Source organism: Oncorhynchus tshawytscha, linkage group LG06 (genome assembly GCF_018296145.1).
Source record: "Oncorhynchus tshawytscha isolate Ot180627B linkage group LG06, Otsh_v2.0, whole genome shotgun sequence".
In the NCBI taxonomy this organism is placed as follows: domain Eukaryota; kingdom Metazoa; phylum Chordata; class Actinopteri; order Salmoniformes; family Salmonidae; genus Oncorhynchus; species Oncorhynchus tshawytscha.
In genome coordinates this window covers 34,766,275-34,783,146 of record NC_056434.1, presented here as the reverse complement: position 1 = coordinate 34,783,146, position 16,872 = coordinate 34,766,275, and the positions used below count along the sequence as shown (strand labels likewise).

General features: G+C 45.5%; 1 protein-coding gene across 1 annotated transcript in view; it reads right to left on the bottom strand.

The window, feature by feature from the left end:
• The window catches only part of LOC112245254 (SH3 and multiple ankyrin repeat domains protein 3), an 81,473-nt gene that overhangs the window by 39,422 nt on the left and 25,179 nt on the right, over positions 1 to 16,872 (bottom strand). Inside the window, exon 2 of the mRNA XM_042323214.1 lies at positions 6,995 to 7,108. Coding sequence (XP_042179148.1) covers positions 6,995 to 7,108 — 114 coding nt within the window. The remainder of the gene's footprint in view (positions 1 to 6,994; positions 7,109 to 16,872) is intronic.

Here is a 16,872-nt window from a genome sequence, read left to right as displayed (position 1 = left end):
TCAGTCGGTCAGTCAGTCTAAACCCAGCAAGTCTTTTTATATTTGAACAGCCAGGGTGATGAGGTGCTTTGATCAATGCAGAGGCTCAGGCTGACAAAGATACTGCCAGTACAGTAAGGTTTGTTAATAGAACACAACTGGGAGAGATCTGTTAAAAACCAACACAGTTCATTACCACTACCATAGGTAAAGGAAGATAGGGCAACATTGAACCTATTATTTACAGTAGGCCTGTCGTTTACTTTTATAGATCTTGCAGTCCCCAAAATGAAAACCCCACCCACCCTGTATGGTCAAGCTAGCTAATTCAAGCACTCCGGAGGTATTTGAAAGTATTTCATGTAAATGTTTGATGCAGGTCTGGTTAAGAGCTGTACATATCCCACTTACCCTGGTAACGGCCATGACACATAGAGTAGGGCTGTTCCGCCTTGACCAAGGTTACTATCCCATCTATTCTACTGCAGAGAACTGGCAGGTCTGACACTAATACAGGGCAACAATCCATCCCCCAGCTCCTACTACCTATCTATGACTCTACACTCTACTACCCACACTGCTCCCTACCGTCCATCACTAACTTCTGCATTCCTATCACCACTGTTCCCTCCTATCACCACACCCCCTGATGCTGCCGGAGGGCAGGTCACATCCAGCTGTCACTTCTTCAAATCCACATTCTTGTTGTCCCAAAAGCGCTTCATGGATGCTGTCAAGGAAAATGATACAAAAGCAATTCCACTTGGATTCCTTATGAATACCTGTCTCCATCTTCTCAGTGTGTATCTGAGTCCATCTCTCCTGTCTTTAAGCTCTCTGTCCTTCTTTCCTTCGCCAGTTATTTCCCTCTCTGTATTGCTCCCTCACATATACCTCTCCCTTTCTCTCTCCTCAAGTCTCTCAGGCTGAGTGTGTGTGACTGTGTGTGACTGTGTGTGTGTCTAAAAATACCTTGGTTCTCTCTGAGGAGGCATTGAATAATTCAGTCAGATTCAGACAACAACTACTGTACAACATGTACATCTACCACATCATCAGTAGCACAATAGCCATTAAGTCACTGTAAAGCACATACAAAGGGTTGTACTGGGGCTGGGGGGAGAGTATGATTAGTCATGTGAGGCCTATCTCTGCCACTTAACCTGCTCTGCTGTTAGAGGACAAACCTGTGTGTGTTTGTGTGTGTGTGTGTGTCAACTTGGCAGATGTGCCAAACACAATGTAGGCAAGCTCAGTGGGTTTCCTGGTGCACGCAAACACACACATATTCAGGCAGCATGTTTGGCGTCTGTAGTGTGTGGAACCATGACAGTATGAATTGGAATTGGCTTTTGTCATCCAGTTTAGTCACCCAGTGTGTTGATGTGTGTGCTGATGTGTGTGTGTGTCACCCTATGTGCTCCTTGTCAAAAGTGATTTGTCTTTGCTCCACAGTGTGGCCTGATAGACTATATGGACAATGAATCAAAGCTCTCTCTCTCTCTCTCTCTCTCTCTCTCGTATGTGTGTAGATACTGTATGTCTTGGCTCTGCACAGTTGACTGATTTCTGATGGAATGGAGACAGTGGCCATCACTCTGACACACACACCTATGTACGTGCTCACACACGGGCACACACCCATATAGGAAACAAGCCAATCCCTTCAGGTGTCTGAAGGCTAAAGGGGGGTTGACCTCAACTGAATTCAATAATACTGACTCAGCTAAAACACTAATGCTAAAGACATGTCCTCCTGCTAGTGGTCCCTCCCTTCTCCTCCTCTCTCCTCTCTTCCTCTTCTCTCTCCTCTCTCTCTCTCTAATAAAATGGATTAGTTGCCTATGCTAATATCTCTGCTGACGCTGCTGGCTTTCAGGTAACACTGTTACAGAGAGAGAGAGAAAGTGAGCGTGTGTGTGTGCGTGCGTGCATATAGAATTAGCATATTGCCTCCATGAGACACTGTCTGTATCTCACTTCTTCTTCTTCTTGTCCCTCTCTTTGCACCGTCTCTCATCATGTCATCATTTCCTCCCAACAGGTAGGTCATTGCTGTTAGAGGCGTGCTAACCTGGACTGATTAACATGTGTGAATGACCTTGCTAACACAGCACTTTACACTCTTGGGAAAAAAGTTCCAAAAGGGTTCTTCGGCTGTCCCCATAGGAGAACCCTTTGTGGTTCCAGGTGGAACACTTTTGTCTTCTATGTAAAGCCCTCTGTGGAAAGGGTTCTACATGGAACCCAAAAAGGTTCTACATGGAACCAAAAGGGTTCCACGCGGAATCAAAAAGGGTTCTTCAAAGGGTTCTCTAGAATCTAGTCTAGATAGCACCTCTTTTTCGAAGAGTGTAGAGCTTCTGTTTGAATGTGATTATTACTGCCTCATCTCAGAGCTCTGGGATCAAATGCAGCCTGAGCTAGTTAGATCTGTGTATGTGTGTCTGCTAAAACTCCAAATCAAATCTGATGGAAGATACCTTGTGCCTCTCTATCTGCCCCTCACTTCTCTCAATGACAACAGCTCCCCCTGTCTTTCTTCTACCTGCTCTCTCCTCTTTTCTCCCTTTCCCTTTCTCTTTCAGCCGTGACTTCCTTTTCACTCCTGCTGCAGAGGTCCTGTGATTAGTATTCCAGGAGAGTAGAGAGGGTGTGAGAAAGAGAGGGAGAAAAGGAGGGATAGATAGAGAGGGTGCGGATGAAGAAGAGACTCCCAAACTTTTTAATGGGCAGGCTAAAAATAGAGCAGTCTTTATCTGACTGGTGAGTCATTCAACTACTCAGCACTGGGAATGGAGGGTGGGAGGGGAGGGAAGGGGAGGGTGGGGGAAAGAGATGAGAGTGAATACATACAAAACCATGAAGAAACCTCAAGCCATGCTGCTAATGTTACATAGTAGCTAAAACTACCAGTAACACAACTTAGGGCACTTTTACATATCCCCCTGGATCCTGGAGCGTTTGGTGCCCTGATCCTTGCTAAAAAGCACATGTGAAATTCAAACGAATCCTGGCTGATACTAATCCTGGACCTGCGTGAGTAGCGGTTTCAAGATCCAGGACCAGAGTACCAGGTATAGTGACTCGGCGGCGCGAGTCGCTTGGAACTTTTTTCCAAATGTAAACAAGCTAGCTCGCTAACGTCATATGGAATGTGCATCTTGCTAATCACACTCCGAAATGGTCATTTTCAGGTCTTGTGAAAGCAAAACATATTCTGTAGAATTCTCACAAAGGCTCCAGGAAACCGAACCAGGATACCGAATTTCATATGTGAAAATGCCCTTAGTTTAAAAAACGGTGATATCACCATAGCATCCACAGTCACGCATGTGCATGGCATGCGCACCCCCAAATGCTAAAGCAAACAAATGCAAACACCAATACACTCACAGCCAGCAGCATTTCACCACTCATCACTCAATGTTGTGTTAATGAATTGAATCAATCAATATCCTTTTCTTTCTCTCTCTCTCTCTCTTTATCAGTCTCTCCCTCCCTCCTTATATTTTCCTTCCCTTCATCCCTCTGTCCTGAATACCTCTGTCCTGAATCCCCCTCTGTACTCTCCCTCTTTCTCTCCTACCTGCAGTGACTTATAAAGTGTCATCTCCATTGTTGTCCCCTTGGCGTGTGTGTGTGTGTGTGTGAGAGAGAGAGAGAGAGAGAGAGAGAGAGAGAGAGAGAGAGAGAGAGAGAGAGAGAGAGAGAGAGAGAGAGAGAGAGAGAGGGAGAGGGAGACAGACAGACAGACAGACAGACAGACAGACAGACAGACAGACAGACAGACAGACAGACAGACAGACAGACAGACAGACAGACAGACAGACAGACAGACAGACAGACAGACAGACAGACAGACAGACAGACAGACAGACAGACAGACAGACAGACAGAGATAGTCACAATAAATAACTGAGATTCACTGATGGCCTGACCCTGACCTTAACTCTACCCATATCCATCTCTCTCCCTCTCTCTCTCTGACACGGACCAGAACCTTACCGCCAAATCAAATGGGAGGGGTAGAGAGAAAGAGACACAGAGAGGGAGAGGGTGAGAGGGAGAGGGGGAGAGCACAGTGAGTCACGACACAGGGTTGATGTATAGGAGCAGAGAGATCACTCCAGATTCAAGTAGAAATGTGATGTTGCCATCAAAACAGTCCACTAGGGCTATTTTTCTCAAACTCATAATAAGCCCGGAGCTTCGATTGAACCCGCAGTTCATGGAGCAGTAGCTTGCTGCTTAGACTACTACTACTCCATCCATAAACAATGAGTCATCAAGGCCAGTCTTAATTAATAGCTAAACTTGTTTTTCTGTTTTAACCCTGTCCCAAAACTTAATCCTCAATTTAACCAATTGTAATTCATGTCTAAATTGTTAACCAATTGGAATTAATGCCTGAATTTAAGCCTAGAGTTTTTTCTATATCCCAAACCGTAGCTCTTTTTTTAAGCCAGTCGGAATGAATGCATTAACTTAACCGTAGATTTGTTTCTGGGAGCCTAACATGGCTAAAATGTCTGGAGCTGTGTGCCTAACTAAAGGATGTCGCCACTAGGGGCAACGCTGAGCGCTATTACCATCAAGCTGGCTTGGGTTTTGCTAGGGTGTTGTGGATGGGTGTGGCGGATGGGTGTTTGTGGATGGGTGTGGCGGATGGGTGTTGTGGATGGGTGTGGCGGATGGGTGTTGTGGATGGGTGTGGCGGATGGGTGTTGTGGATGGGTGTGGCGGATGGGTGTTGTGGATGGGTGTGGCGGATGGGTGTTGTGGATGGGTGTGGCGGATGGGTGTTGCGGATGGGTGTTGTGGATGGGTGTGGCGGATGGGTGTTGTGGATGGGTATGGCGGATGGGTGTTGTGGATGGGTGTGGCGGATGGGTGTTGTGGATGGGTGTGGCGGATGGGTGTTGTGGATGGGTGTGGTGGATGGGTGTTGTGGATGGGTGTGGCGGATGGGTGTTGCGGATGGGTGTTGTGGATGGGTGTGGCGGATGGGTGTTGTGGATGGGTATGGCGGATGGGTGTTGTGGATGGGTGTGGCGGATGGGTGTTGTGGATGGGTGTGGCGAATGGGTGTTGTGGATGGGTGTTGTGGATGGGTGTGGCGGATGTGCATAATCCGCGAGCTCCGTCTTGGAGGATCACGTGTTCAATCCCAGTTATTGACACACGCTTTTGCAACTTCTAAATTTGCCGTTTGGAGAAACGTGGAAAAACGTCTAATTCTGCAGTGAGAATCTGAGAGCTTGTAGATAGGGGAGCCTGCAACACAGTCAGTTTTCTCAAACACACTGATTTGTAGGAGAGTCAATAAACAACACACACACACACACACACACACACACACACACACACACACACACACACACACACACACACACACACACACACACACACACACACACACACACACACACACACACACACACACACACACACACACGAGCAGTGTTGTTTGGGTTAGATCATTGTAGACAGGGCTGTCTTTCCTGCTTCACTGAGCTGAGATATACTGCCGTGACTGTCAGTGAAGCCTCAATGCTTACCTTCAGGTGGACAAGGGTATGTGTGTGTGGAGGTGTTTGTCTGAGTGTGTGTGTGTGTGTGTGTGTGTGCTTGTGTCTATGTCTCTGAGTTTGTGTGTCCTCTAGTATGTTACCTATTATTTCATCACTATTGAAACATCTGGGATACATATAACTCCTTCAAAACAACTGTGTATCACCAACTGTTGAGTTTCAACCATTACACAGCATTATTTATTCAGCTGGACTTATTTATTGCACCAAAATCATCTGTCGAGTTAATATTCAACAATCTAAGAAAAACATACAGTATAAAAACGCTTCTGTACTTCAACACCCAGTGGAAAGACATGAAGGAGAAGGAATGAGAAGGAGAACTGGATGGAGGGAGGAGGGAAACATAGAGAGAGGAGGGGGAAGAGACAAATAGAATAGAGAGAGGAGGGGGAAGAGACAAATAGAATAGAGAGAGAGTAAGAGAAGGGGGGGGTGAAGCAAGAGAGGAGAGGGAATAAGGAAACACAGGAGTGAGAGGAGAAAAAATAGAGACAGAGAGCTGCCTTTTCATCATCTCTTCTCCTATGTCTTTTAGTGAATCCTCCCTCATTCTTCTCCATCACTATTTCACTCCCTCCCCTCCTTCCTCTCCATATCTCCTCACCCCTCCCATCAGGGGACACGATTCCTCAAGTGGTATTGAGGGGAAAGACGAGAGACATTCCTCATCCACCCATTTCCACAAAACCCTCCCTAGCCACATCCTCAGACTCCTTTCCAGAACACCTCTCCCCATCCCACTGCTCTACACAGTAGGTAGGAGCTGCATCCGTGGGTTCCTAATGGGACTTGCGGTGTGATTCAGAAAGCCTATTTAACACACACTCTGTGATGGAGAAGGTTCATGAACCTTTATGGTTCAATAAACACACCACCTGTTTACCCATAAACCAATCTAAACATGCAGAGATAGATAGTACATTAATGAATGCAGCATGTTTTCTTTTTCCATGGGCTCTGTTGTCCTTGTTTATTGTCACATACACCGATAGGTGCAGTAAAATGTGTTGTTTTACAGGGTCAGCCATAGTTAAGGGTCAGCCACAGGGTTAAGTGCCTTACCCAAAGGCAGTTCAACAGATGTTTTCACCTTGTCAGCTCAGGTATTTGGCCCAATGCTCTAACCGATAGGCTACCTGGCTAAGTGAGACAGATGGTTCATTCATCATGTGATTATGAGCATCTTCAGGTGTGTTTTTGGTGTGTGTGCGTGTCCCGGCAGTCAGTATACACATTAGAGGTCAGCACACATAATATTGTACATACATGGCTGAATCAGCACCTTGGACAGCACCCATAGTTTCACCAGCCTGTTCAGCACCGTGGACAGGGCTAGCGAGCCAAAGTAAATATACACTGTGAAGAGTGAGAAAGTGTGTGCTTTACAGAGCTGTCTGTGTGTGTTCTCCAGTCATTACCTAGCCGAGGGTCGTACTGTCTCATCTGAACCTCCTCCACACAGTCGGCAGGGAACCAGCCTGTTCTCCCCTTGACCGTGCCCTCCCAGAAGCCTCCTTCTCCTATACTCAACACTGACACAGGGGGAGAGACAGAGAATGTTAACTACAGCATATGTACAGTTCATTGCAGGTTAACAGATACAGATGAGTCTCCACTGTGGCTAAAAGGAAGTAGATGTCACAGAATGTTGGGTGGATCAAGTTGTAAGTCCCTAATCACAGTCAGTTCTTGTATCCTGTGGATAAAGTGGACACAATTTAATGTTTATTTTTATTTTGACCAGGAAGTCTCATTGAGGTCGGAAGACCTCTTTTTCATTTTATTTCCTGAAAATAACAGATGCAAACCCAACACTGGCAAAATTGCCATTCAATTGCATGGCAGTGAGTTGTGTGTGTTCTTAGTCAAGGCAGGCATTTGGTGTGTGTGTGTGTGTGTGTCTCAGTGTGTGTTTTCATGTGTGTGGTGTGTGCACGTGTGTAATTGCGTGCATGAGTGTGCCCTGCCGTGGTAATTAGAGACGAATGTATGGTTGATATTAATCTTCGCTGCAGGAAGCGCTCATTTCCACTAAGCTTATCCATTACCTCATCACACACATGTTAACATACACATTCATTACGCACAGGCTAACAAGAAGACTAAGGAGCTGGACATACACATATATCGACACACACATAAACGAACACCAGCTGGAACTCTGGCTGTGTTCTACTGAACCCTCATCCTTCCATGGTTGCTAGGTTACGGCAAAGTCAGGTTGCAGCATGTGGCTGGTTTGAAGAATGTTAGAATGATGGGATGTTAACCTATTGGAATGTTAACATGTTGGAATGACAGAATGTGCTACCCAGGATGAATTCTCCAATCTCACTTTGTGAGTGACACTTGACTTCTTATATCTCAGGACAGGTGACCATACGTTGGGAAACTGCACTAGCACGTCATTAGCGTGCCAGTACACATCTGCTACCTCAGCATGGAGAATCCAGCATAGAACCAGAGTCCCAGAGTTCCAGGCAAAGGCAGGGCTCACTCTGATCGGATAGAGGAGCTGCATCGACCCCGTCTCCTGGAGGAAACCTGCTGTGTTCCCTCTCTCTGATCACAGATTAAACCTGCTTCACTGTGTCAGTCTCCTGGGCATACTCCCTCGATGCCGTTCCCTGTCCTTTGGCTTGGCATACAACCATTACATAGCACTAAGCGATTACTTGCCTTCACTCTATTCAGAAATGTCTCAATAGTGAAATATGGTAGACCTTCAGGGAACTGACACACACACACACCATCATCTCTATTTCCCTTCTTCAGCTGAATTCACCCAAGCTAGCTGTAATCAAGGACCAGGAAATCAACCTGCCAATTAGCAGACAGCCACAGGAACCATGATGATAAGCTCCTCAATAACCCCAGAGCATTGCATCACCACTTAAATATGCAGTCTGGGGCCTCATGTGTGGCACAGCGGTCTAAGGCACAGCATCACTACAGACCCAGGTTCATACCCAGGATATGTCACAGCCGGCCGCGACCTGGAGACTCTTGAGGCGGTGCACAATTTGCCCAGTGTCGTCCGGGTTAGGGGAGGGTTTGGCCGTCCGGGATGTCCTTGTCCCATCGCGTTTTAGCAACTCCTGTGGCGGGCCCGGGCACATGCACGCTGACACGGTCGCCAGTTCAACGCATTGGTGCATCTGGCTTCCGGGTTAAGTAAGCAGTGTGTCAAGAAGCAGTGCGGCTTGGCAGGGTTGTGTTTTGGGGGAAGTATGGCTCTCAACCTTCGCCTCTCCCGTATCTGTACGGGAGTTGCAGCGATGGAACAAGAATGTAACTACCAATTGATATCACGAAAAAGGGGTACAAATCTGTAAAATAGTATGCAAATTAAATTCGGGAACGTATCATCATGACACTGTACACAAAAAACGAGGACCTGTTTTGGCTCAAGTATCACTTTCAAAACTACTGGCTGAAAGGATAAAATTCTGGAGCATAACTTTAATCCTCTCTCTGACATAAACTCATATCACACATCAACATTCATACTACAGTTCAAATTCAACGTTACTTCTGAGTCACTTCAAACTAACATCCCAAATCACATGAACATTGTATTTCATTCATGACCACTATTAGTCCACTATTGTTGAACGTGCATCTTGATGAATGTCAGAAGGCAGAGTCAAACATTGGGCATTGAAATGATAAAAAGGTGAACCTTTTACAAGCAATGATGATGAACCATGAGTATCCTTTGGAGACATGTTGTCTTTTCCAATACATGAATGCATTATTTTTCAACCCCTAACTTCTGCCCAGAATGACATACTGAACTAGAGATTAGAGTGGCAGGACACAAATGCCAAAAGTATTTCTGATTGGTTCTGCTCTCCATCACTCAGTCACAACACGAGTCAACAATTTGCTTCCTTCGGCAGGCTCACCACTCGGACTGGTGAGCATGTAAAACCATTCCCTCGTCTTTACTCTGCGAGGAGTGTTTCTCTCTCTCTCTGTGTGTGTGTGTGTGTGTGTGTGTGTGTGTGTGTGTGTGTGTGTGTGTGTGTGTGTGTGTGTGTGTGTGTGTGTGTGTGTGTGTGTGAACACCATGAAATAAGACCCCTGACAGTGCCACTACCACAACCAGACTGTGACCAAAGATGACCGTCACCGATCACACTGAAGCGGAGAGAACGAGAGAGAGTAAAAACGAAAGGGAGAGCAGGAAAGTGCCACAGAGAACAGGGTAATTGAGAGTGAAGGCTGATGAAATACACTTCATAAAAAGCTCAAATAACCCTGGTCCCCACACACGTACACAAATTACATTTCATTGGTTGCATACACATATTTGCAGATGTTGTCGCAGGTGCAGCTAAATGCTTGTGTGTCTAGCTCCAACAGTCTAGCTCCAACAGACTAGCTCCAACAGACCAGCTCCAAGAGACTAGCTCCAAGAGACTAGCTCCAACAGACTAGCTCCAACAGACTAGCTCCAACAGACTAGCTCCAACAGACTAGCTCCAAGAGACTAGCTCCAACAGACTAGCTCCAACAGACTAGCTCCAAGAGACTAGCTCCAACAGACTAGCTCCAAGAGACTAGCTCCAAGAGACTAGCTCCAACAGACTGGCTCCAGTCTAGCTCCAACAGACTAGCTCCAACAGTGTAGCTCCAACAGACTAGCTCCAACAGTCTAGCTCCAACAGACTAGCTCCAATAGACTAGCTCCAACAGACTAGCTCCAAGAGACTAGTTCCAACAGACTACCTCCAACAGACTAGCTCCAACAGTCTAGCTCCAACAGACTAGCTCCAACAGACTAGCTCCAACAGACTAGCTCCAACAGTCTAGCTCCAACAGTCTAGCTCCAACAGACTAGCTCCAACAATACATAGCAGTACAAAACAATACAAACAAATCCCCCAAATGAAAATGAATAAATATCAGAACGAGCAATATTAGAGTATATATAAATAATGGTGTGTATAGAAAGTATGGACAGTTAAGTGATAATGCCTGAGAGCTGGTGTTTGGAGGATATATTGGCACAGGTGTTGTTAGGCCGGAGACTAAGTCAATATATCCTCCATACACCTGCTTCAAGGGCATTATCACTTTTATACAATGTGTTACCAACATATTAAAATAATAATTTACATTTTTATTAATGTTATTTTGATGAATTTATTCTGTTTCATCCTTCCACAAGATATAGTACCGACACAAATCTGGGGTTGCTACCCAAGCCGGCTGGTTGTTTGATCTATTGGTTCGGTTGCCAGAGACGCGACCCAGTCATTCAGTCTTCGTTCTGTATCTATGGACGCGACCCAGTCGTTCCCAGTCGTTCTAAATATTCCATTGCCATATTGGCTGGAAACGATCTTATCCCATGCTTGCTAACTAGCCAACTACGAATAACTTACAGTTATGTCAAAGAGTGCAGCCAGAAAGCAAGGAATTAGCTGCATTTGCATTTGTTTAAGCGGTTTTCTAGTGATATTTATTTTGATACATCCATAACAAATTAAATCAAATTGTATTTGTCACATGCGCCAAATACAACAGGTGTGGGTAGACCTTACAGTGAAGTGCTTACATACAAGCCCTTAACCAACAATGCAGTTGAGAAAATAGAGTTAAGAAAATACTTACTAAATAAACTAAAGTCAAACAAATGAAGAATATAAAAAATAAGAATAATGAGACTTTATTCAGGGGGTACCAGTACTTTCTGGCTACACTCTTTTACATGGTTGTAAGTTAGCCGCAAGGGACAAGATAGGATAAGAACGTTACCAAGTCAATGTACAGGTTAGTCAAGGTTATTTGTACATGTAGGTAGGGGTAAAGTAACTATGCATAGATAATAAACAGCCAGTAGCAGCAGTGTAAAAACAAAGGGGGGTCAATATAAATAGTACCCGTGGAAATGTGATTAATTGTTCAGCAGTCTTACGGCTTGGGGATATAAGCTGTCAAGGAGCCTTTTGGACCTAGACTTGGTGCTCCGGTACAACTAGCCGTATGGTAGCAGAGAGAACAGTCTATGACTTGGGTAACTGGAGTCTTTGACAATTCTTCCGACACCGCCGACTATATAGGTCCCGGGTGGCAGGAAGCTTGGCCCTGGTGATGTACTGGGCCGTACGCGCTACCCTCTAGCACCTTAAGGTTGGATGCCGAGCAGTTGCCATACCAGGCAGTGATGCAACCAGTCAGGATACTCTCGATGGTGCAGCTGTAGAACTTTTTGAGGATCTGGGGACCCATGCCAAATCTTTTCAGTCTCCTGAGGGGGAAAAGCCGTTGTCATGCCCTCACAACTTTCTTGGTGTGTTTAGACCATGAGAGCTTATTGGTGATGTGGGCACCAAGGAATTTGAAATTCTCGACCTGCTCCACTACAGCCCCGTCAATGTGAATGGGGGGCCTGTTCGGCCCTCCTTTTCCTGTAGTCCACAATCATCAACTTTGTCTTGATCACTTTGAGGGAGAGGTTGTTGTCCTGAATCTACATTGTCAGGCCTCTAACTTCCTCCATATAGGCTGTCTCACCGTTGTCGGTGATGAGGTCTACCACCGTTATGTCATCAGCAAACTTAGTGATAGCGTTGGAGTCATACTTGGCCACACAGTCGTGGGTGAACAGGTAGTACAGGAGGGGACTAAGCTCGCACCCGTGAGGGGCCCCCGTGTTGAGGATCAGCATGACAAATGTGTTGTTGCCTACCCTTACCACCTGGGGGCGGCCCGTTAGGTAGTCCAGGATCCAGTTGCAGAGGGAGGTGTTTAGTCCCAATCTTAGTGATAAGATTTGTGGGCACTAAGGTGTTGAACGCTGAGCTGTAGTTAATGAACAGCATTCTCACAAAGGTGTTCCTTTTGTCCAGGTGGGTGTCCAAGGGCAGTGTGGAGTCCGATTTGAGATTGAGTCATCTGTGGAGCTAACAACGAGCTAATGATGCGCAATTTCACCTGGCATAGAAAATTATTTTTTCTTGTCAGGACACTGTTGTTCAGAGGAGCTGGGCAACAACATAGCTAGCTTAATAATTTGAAACTGAAGCTGGAAAGACTGCAAACTATCTGCACTTCTTTTTGTTTTACCTGTTTTCTATTGATAGTTCTTTGTATAAATCCATACAAATAATGCTGATTCATGTGTTCTACTGGCTGAGCTGTATAGCTGTATATTTCATCCCGACTCCCGACACGTTCATTACTATGGGACAGCTGGATATCGAATTTGAATATTGAAACAATGTTGCAAATGTAGGAGAGACAGACAGCAAGGTTTATACAAACATCCACTGTTGAAAACTAAATGTTAGTCAAAAAGAAATGTGAGATAATGTCTAGATGCTTTTTATAGTGGGTAGAGATCAACTCTATAAATTGCCTGGCTGGGTTGATGAGACAGTGGATTGTGCAGTCAGATGGAACAGAGTAAATAGGCATTTTAACAGCATAGATTTAGTCAGTGATAACTTGTGGAATAGACACCGGCTGGAATGCAGTTTTTACCAATCAGCATTCAGGATTAGACCCACCCGTTGTATAATATACGAATAGAAAATGTTTACAGCAATAGTTATACAGGATGAACAATAAGTAGAATACAGTATATGCTAAACAAAAATCCAAATGCAACATGCAAGAATTTCAAAGATTTTCTGAGATACAGTTCTCCCGACCCCTCCTTTTTCAGCCTCCAGTATTTATGTGTCGGGGGAATAGGTTCAGTCTGTTATATCTAGAGTATTTCTCCTGTCTTATCCAGTGTACTGTGTGAATTTAGATATGCTCCCTCTAATTCTCTCTCTCTCTGTCTCTCTCGCTTTCTCTCTTCTCTCGGAGGCCCTGAGCCCTAGGACCATGCCTCAGGATTACCTTGCCAGATGACTCCTTGCTGTCCCCAGTCCACATGGTCATGCTGCTGATCCAGTTTCAACTGTTCTGCCTGTGGCTATGGAACCCTGACCTGTTCACCGGACGTGCTACTGTATCTTTTCCCGGACATGCTGTTTTGTTTTCGACTCTCTCTTTCTACTGCACCTGCTTGTCTAACTCTGAAGGATCGGCTATGAAAAGACTACTGACATTTACTCCTGAGGTGCTGACCTGTTGCACCATCTAAAACCACTGTGATTTTTATTATTTGACCCTGTCAATCCCTGATCTGTTTCACCTGTCTTTGTGATTGTCTCCACCCCCCCCCCTCCAGGTGTCACCCATCTTCCCCATTATCCCCTGTGTATTTATACCTGTGTTCTCTGTTTGTCTGTTGCCAGTTCATTTTGTTCGTCAAGCCTACCAGCGTTTTTTCCCTTGCTCCTGTCTTTGCTATAGTTCCTGTTTTATTGTTTCCCGGTGTACACCATCCCTGCCTGCCCTGACCCTGACTGCCGTCCTGTACCTATCTGGATTACTGACCTCTGCCTGCCCTTGACCTGCCCTTTTGCCTGCCCCTGTTCGAATAATAAACTTTTGTTATTTCAACACTATCTGCACCTGGGTCTTATTCTTGAATGTGATAGACCTGCTGGTCATCTATGATTGTTTGAACATCTTGGCCATGTACTGTTATAATCTACACCCGGCACAGCCAGAAGAGGACTGGCCACCCCTCAGAGCATGGTTCCCTCTAGGTTTCTTCCTATGTCTATGCCTTTCTAGGGAGTTTTTCCTAGCCACCATGTTTCTACATCTGCATTGCTTGCTGTTTGGGGTTTTAGGCTGGGTTCCTGTACAGCACTTTGTGACATCTGCTGATGTAAAAAAGGCTTTAAAAGTACATTTGATTGATTTAAGGAAATGTATGGATTTCACATGACTGGGAATACAGTCAATACAGTCAACATGAATCTGTTGGTCACAGATACTGGTGCATAAAAAAAGTTGATCGTGAATCAGAACCAGTGAGTATCTGGTATGACCACAATCAACAGCCTAGTCAGCTCTATGTGAAGGATATGTGTCTCGCTGTTTGAGGCATGCCTCATACAGCGAGACACATATCCTTCACATAGAGCTGACTAGGCTGTTGATTGTGGCCTATGGAATGTTGGCCCACTCCTTTTCACTGGCTGTACGAAGTTGCTGAATATTGGTGGGAACTGGAACAGGCTGTCATACACATCGATCCAGAGCATCCCAAACATGCTCAGTGGGCGACATGCCTGGTGAGTATGCAGGCCATGGTATAACTGGGCCATTTTCAGCTTCCAGAAATTGTGTAAAGATCATTGTGACATGGGGCCGTGCATTATCATGCCGAAACATGAGGTGATGGCAGCGGATGAATGTCACGACAATGGTCCTCAGGATCTCATCACTTTATCTCTGTGCATTAAAATTTCCATCAATAAAATGCAATTGTGTTTGTTGTCCGTAGCTTATGCCCATACCATAACCCCACAGACACCATGGGGCACTCTGTTCACAATGTTGACATTAGCAAACCGCTCGCCCACACAACGCCATACACATGGTTTGCGGTTGTGAAGCTGGTTGGACGTACTGCAGAATACTCAAAAACAACGTTAGACGCGGCTTATGGTAGAGAAATGAACATCCAATTCTCTGGCAACAGCTCTTGTGGCCATTGCTGCAGTCAGCATGCCAATTGCACAAACTTGAGACATCGGTGGCATTGTGTTGTGTGACAAAACTGCACATTTTAGAGTGACCTTTTATTGTCCCCAGCACAAGGTGTAATGATCATGCTGTTTAATATGCTACATCTGTCAGGTGGAGGAATTATCTTGGCAAAGGAGAAATGCTCACTAACAGGGATATAAACACATTTTTGCAAAACATTTGAGAGATAAGCTTTTTGTGCATATGGAACATTTCTGGGATCTTTTATTTCAGCTCATGAAACATGGGGCCAACACTTTACATTGCGTTGCGTTTTACTTTTTTGTTCAGTATATATGTGAAGTGGGTAGAACAGTATGCTATGTCTATATGTACATAGGGCAGCAGCAGTCTCTAATGTGTAGGGTAGAGCACCAGGTGGTAGCCGGCTAGTAACAGTGATTAAGGTTTAGGGCAAGTTACTGGTTGGAGGCCGGCTAATAGTGACTATTTAACAGTCTGATGGCCTGAAGATAGAAGCTGTCTCTCGGTTCAAGCTTTGATGCACCTGAACTTTCTCCGCCTTCTAGATGGTAGCGGGGTGAACACTCCATGGCTCGGGTGGCTGAGGTTCTTGATGATCTTCTTGGCCTTCCTGTGACACTGGTTGCTGTAGAGTAATGGAAGGCAGGAAGTGTGTCCCAGGGGATGCTTTGGGCTGACCGCACCACCGTCTGGACAGCCCTGCGGTTGCAGACGGTGCAATTGCAGTACCATGCAGTGATACAGCCTGACAAGATACCCTCAATGGTGCATCTGTAGAAGTTTGTGAGGGTCTTATGGGCCAACGACTTCTTCACTACACCGTCTGTGTGAATGGACCATTTTAGGTCATCAGTGACGTGCAAGCCGAGGAGCTTGAAGCTTTCACCCTCTCCACTGCAGCCCCGTCGATGTGGATGGGGGCGTGCGCTCTCTGCTGCATTTCTGAAGTCCATGATCAGCTCCTTCGTTTTGTTGATGTTGACAGAGGTTATTATCCTTGCACCCCTCCGCCAGGGCTTTCACCTTCTCCCTGTAGGCTGTCTCGTTCTTGTTGATAATCAGGCCTACCACTGTTGTGTCATCAGCAAACTGTTATGTCTTGTGCCAAGGCCCGGTTGGCATGACTATTGGCCCCTTGAAACAGACGCTGGCACTCAGTGGCCCTGAAACAGGGCTCTGTGTGTATTTAGTGGCCAAGTGGCACCAGTGTGTCTTTTGCTATCCAGACTGAGCTGGGAGCAAGGCCATAGAGAGGGAAAGAGGGAGAAACGTAGAGGGAGGAGAGTTGAGAGAGCATATATAAAAGGAAGAAGACATGAGGTGAATATAAAGAGTGCAAAAGTGGAGGAAGAGAAGGTTGGAAATGGGGAGAAATCAGAGGTCAGATAAAAGTAGGGGAATAGAAAAGAGGGTTGATGGACAGGAGAGAAGAGGCATAACCAGAAAACCATCACAGTGTGTTGTATGTGACTCTAACTGAGGATAAAGCCAAGAGCTCATGGGTCGTTCCACCAATTTGGAGAAGTGTAACTTTTGATTTCACCTGATTTTAACATTCTGTCATAAAGAGCACATGTTCTACTTCATAAAAAACATGTTTTGGCACCTTAGCAAGTCTTTATTCATCTAAAAATATGATTTATTGAATTGTCCATGTTGCTCTTTATTTACTATAACAGGCTTTTAAAATTCAATATTGGTG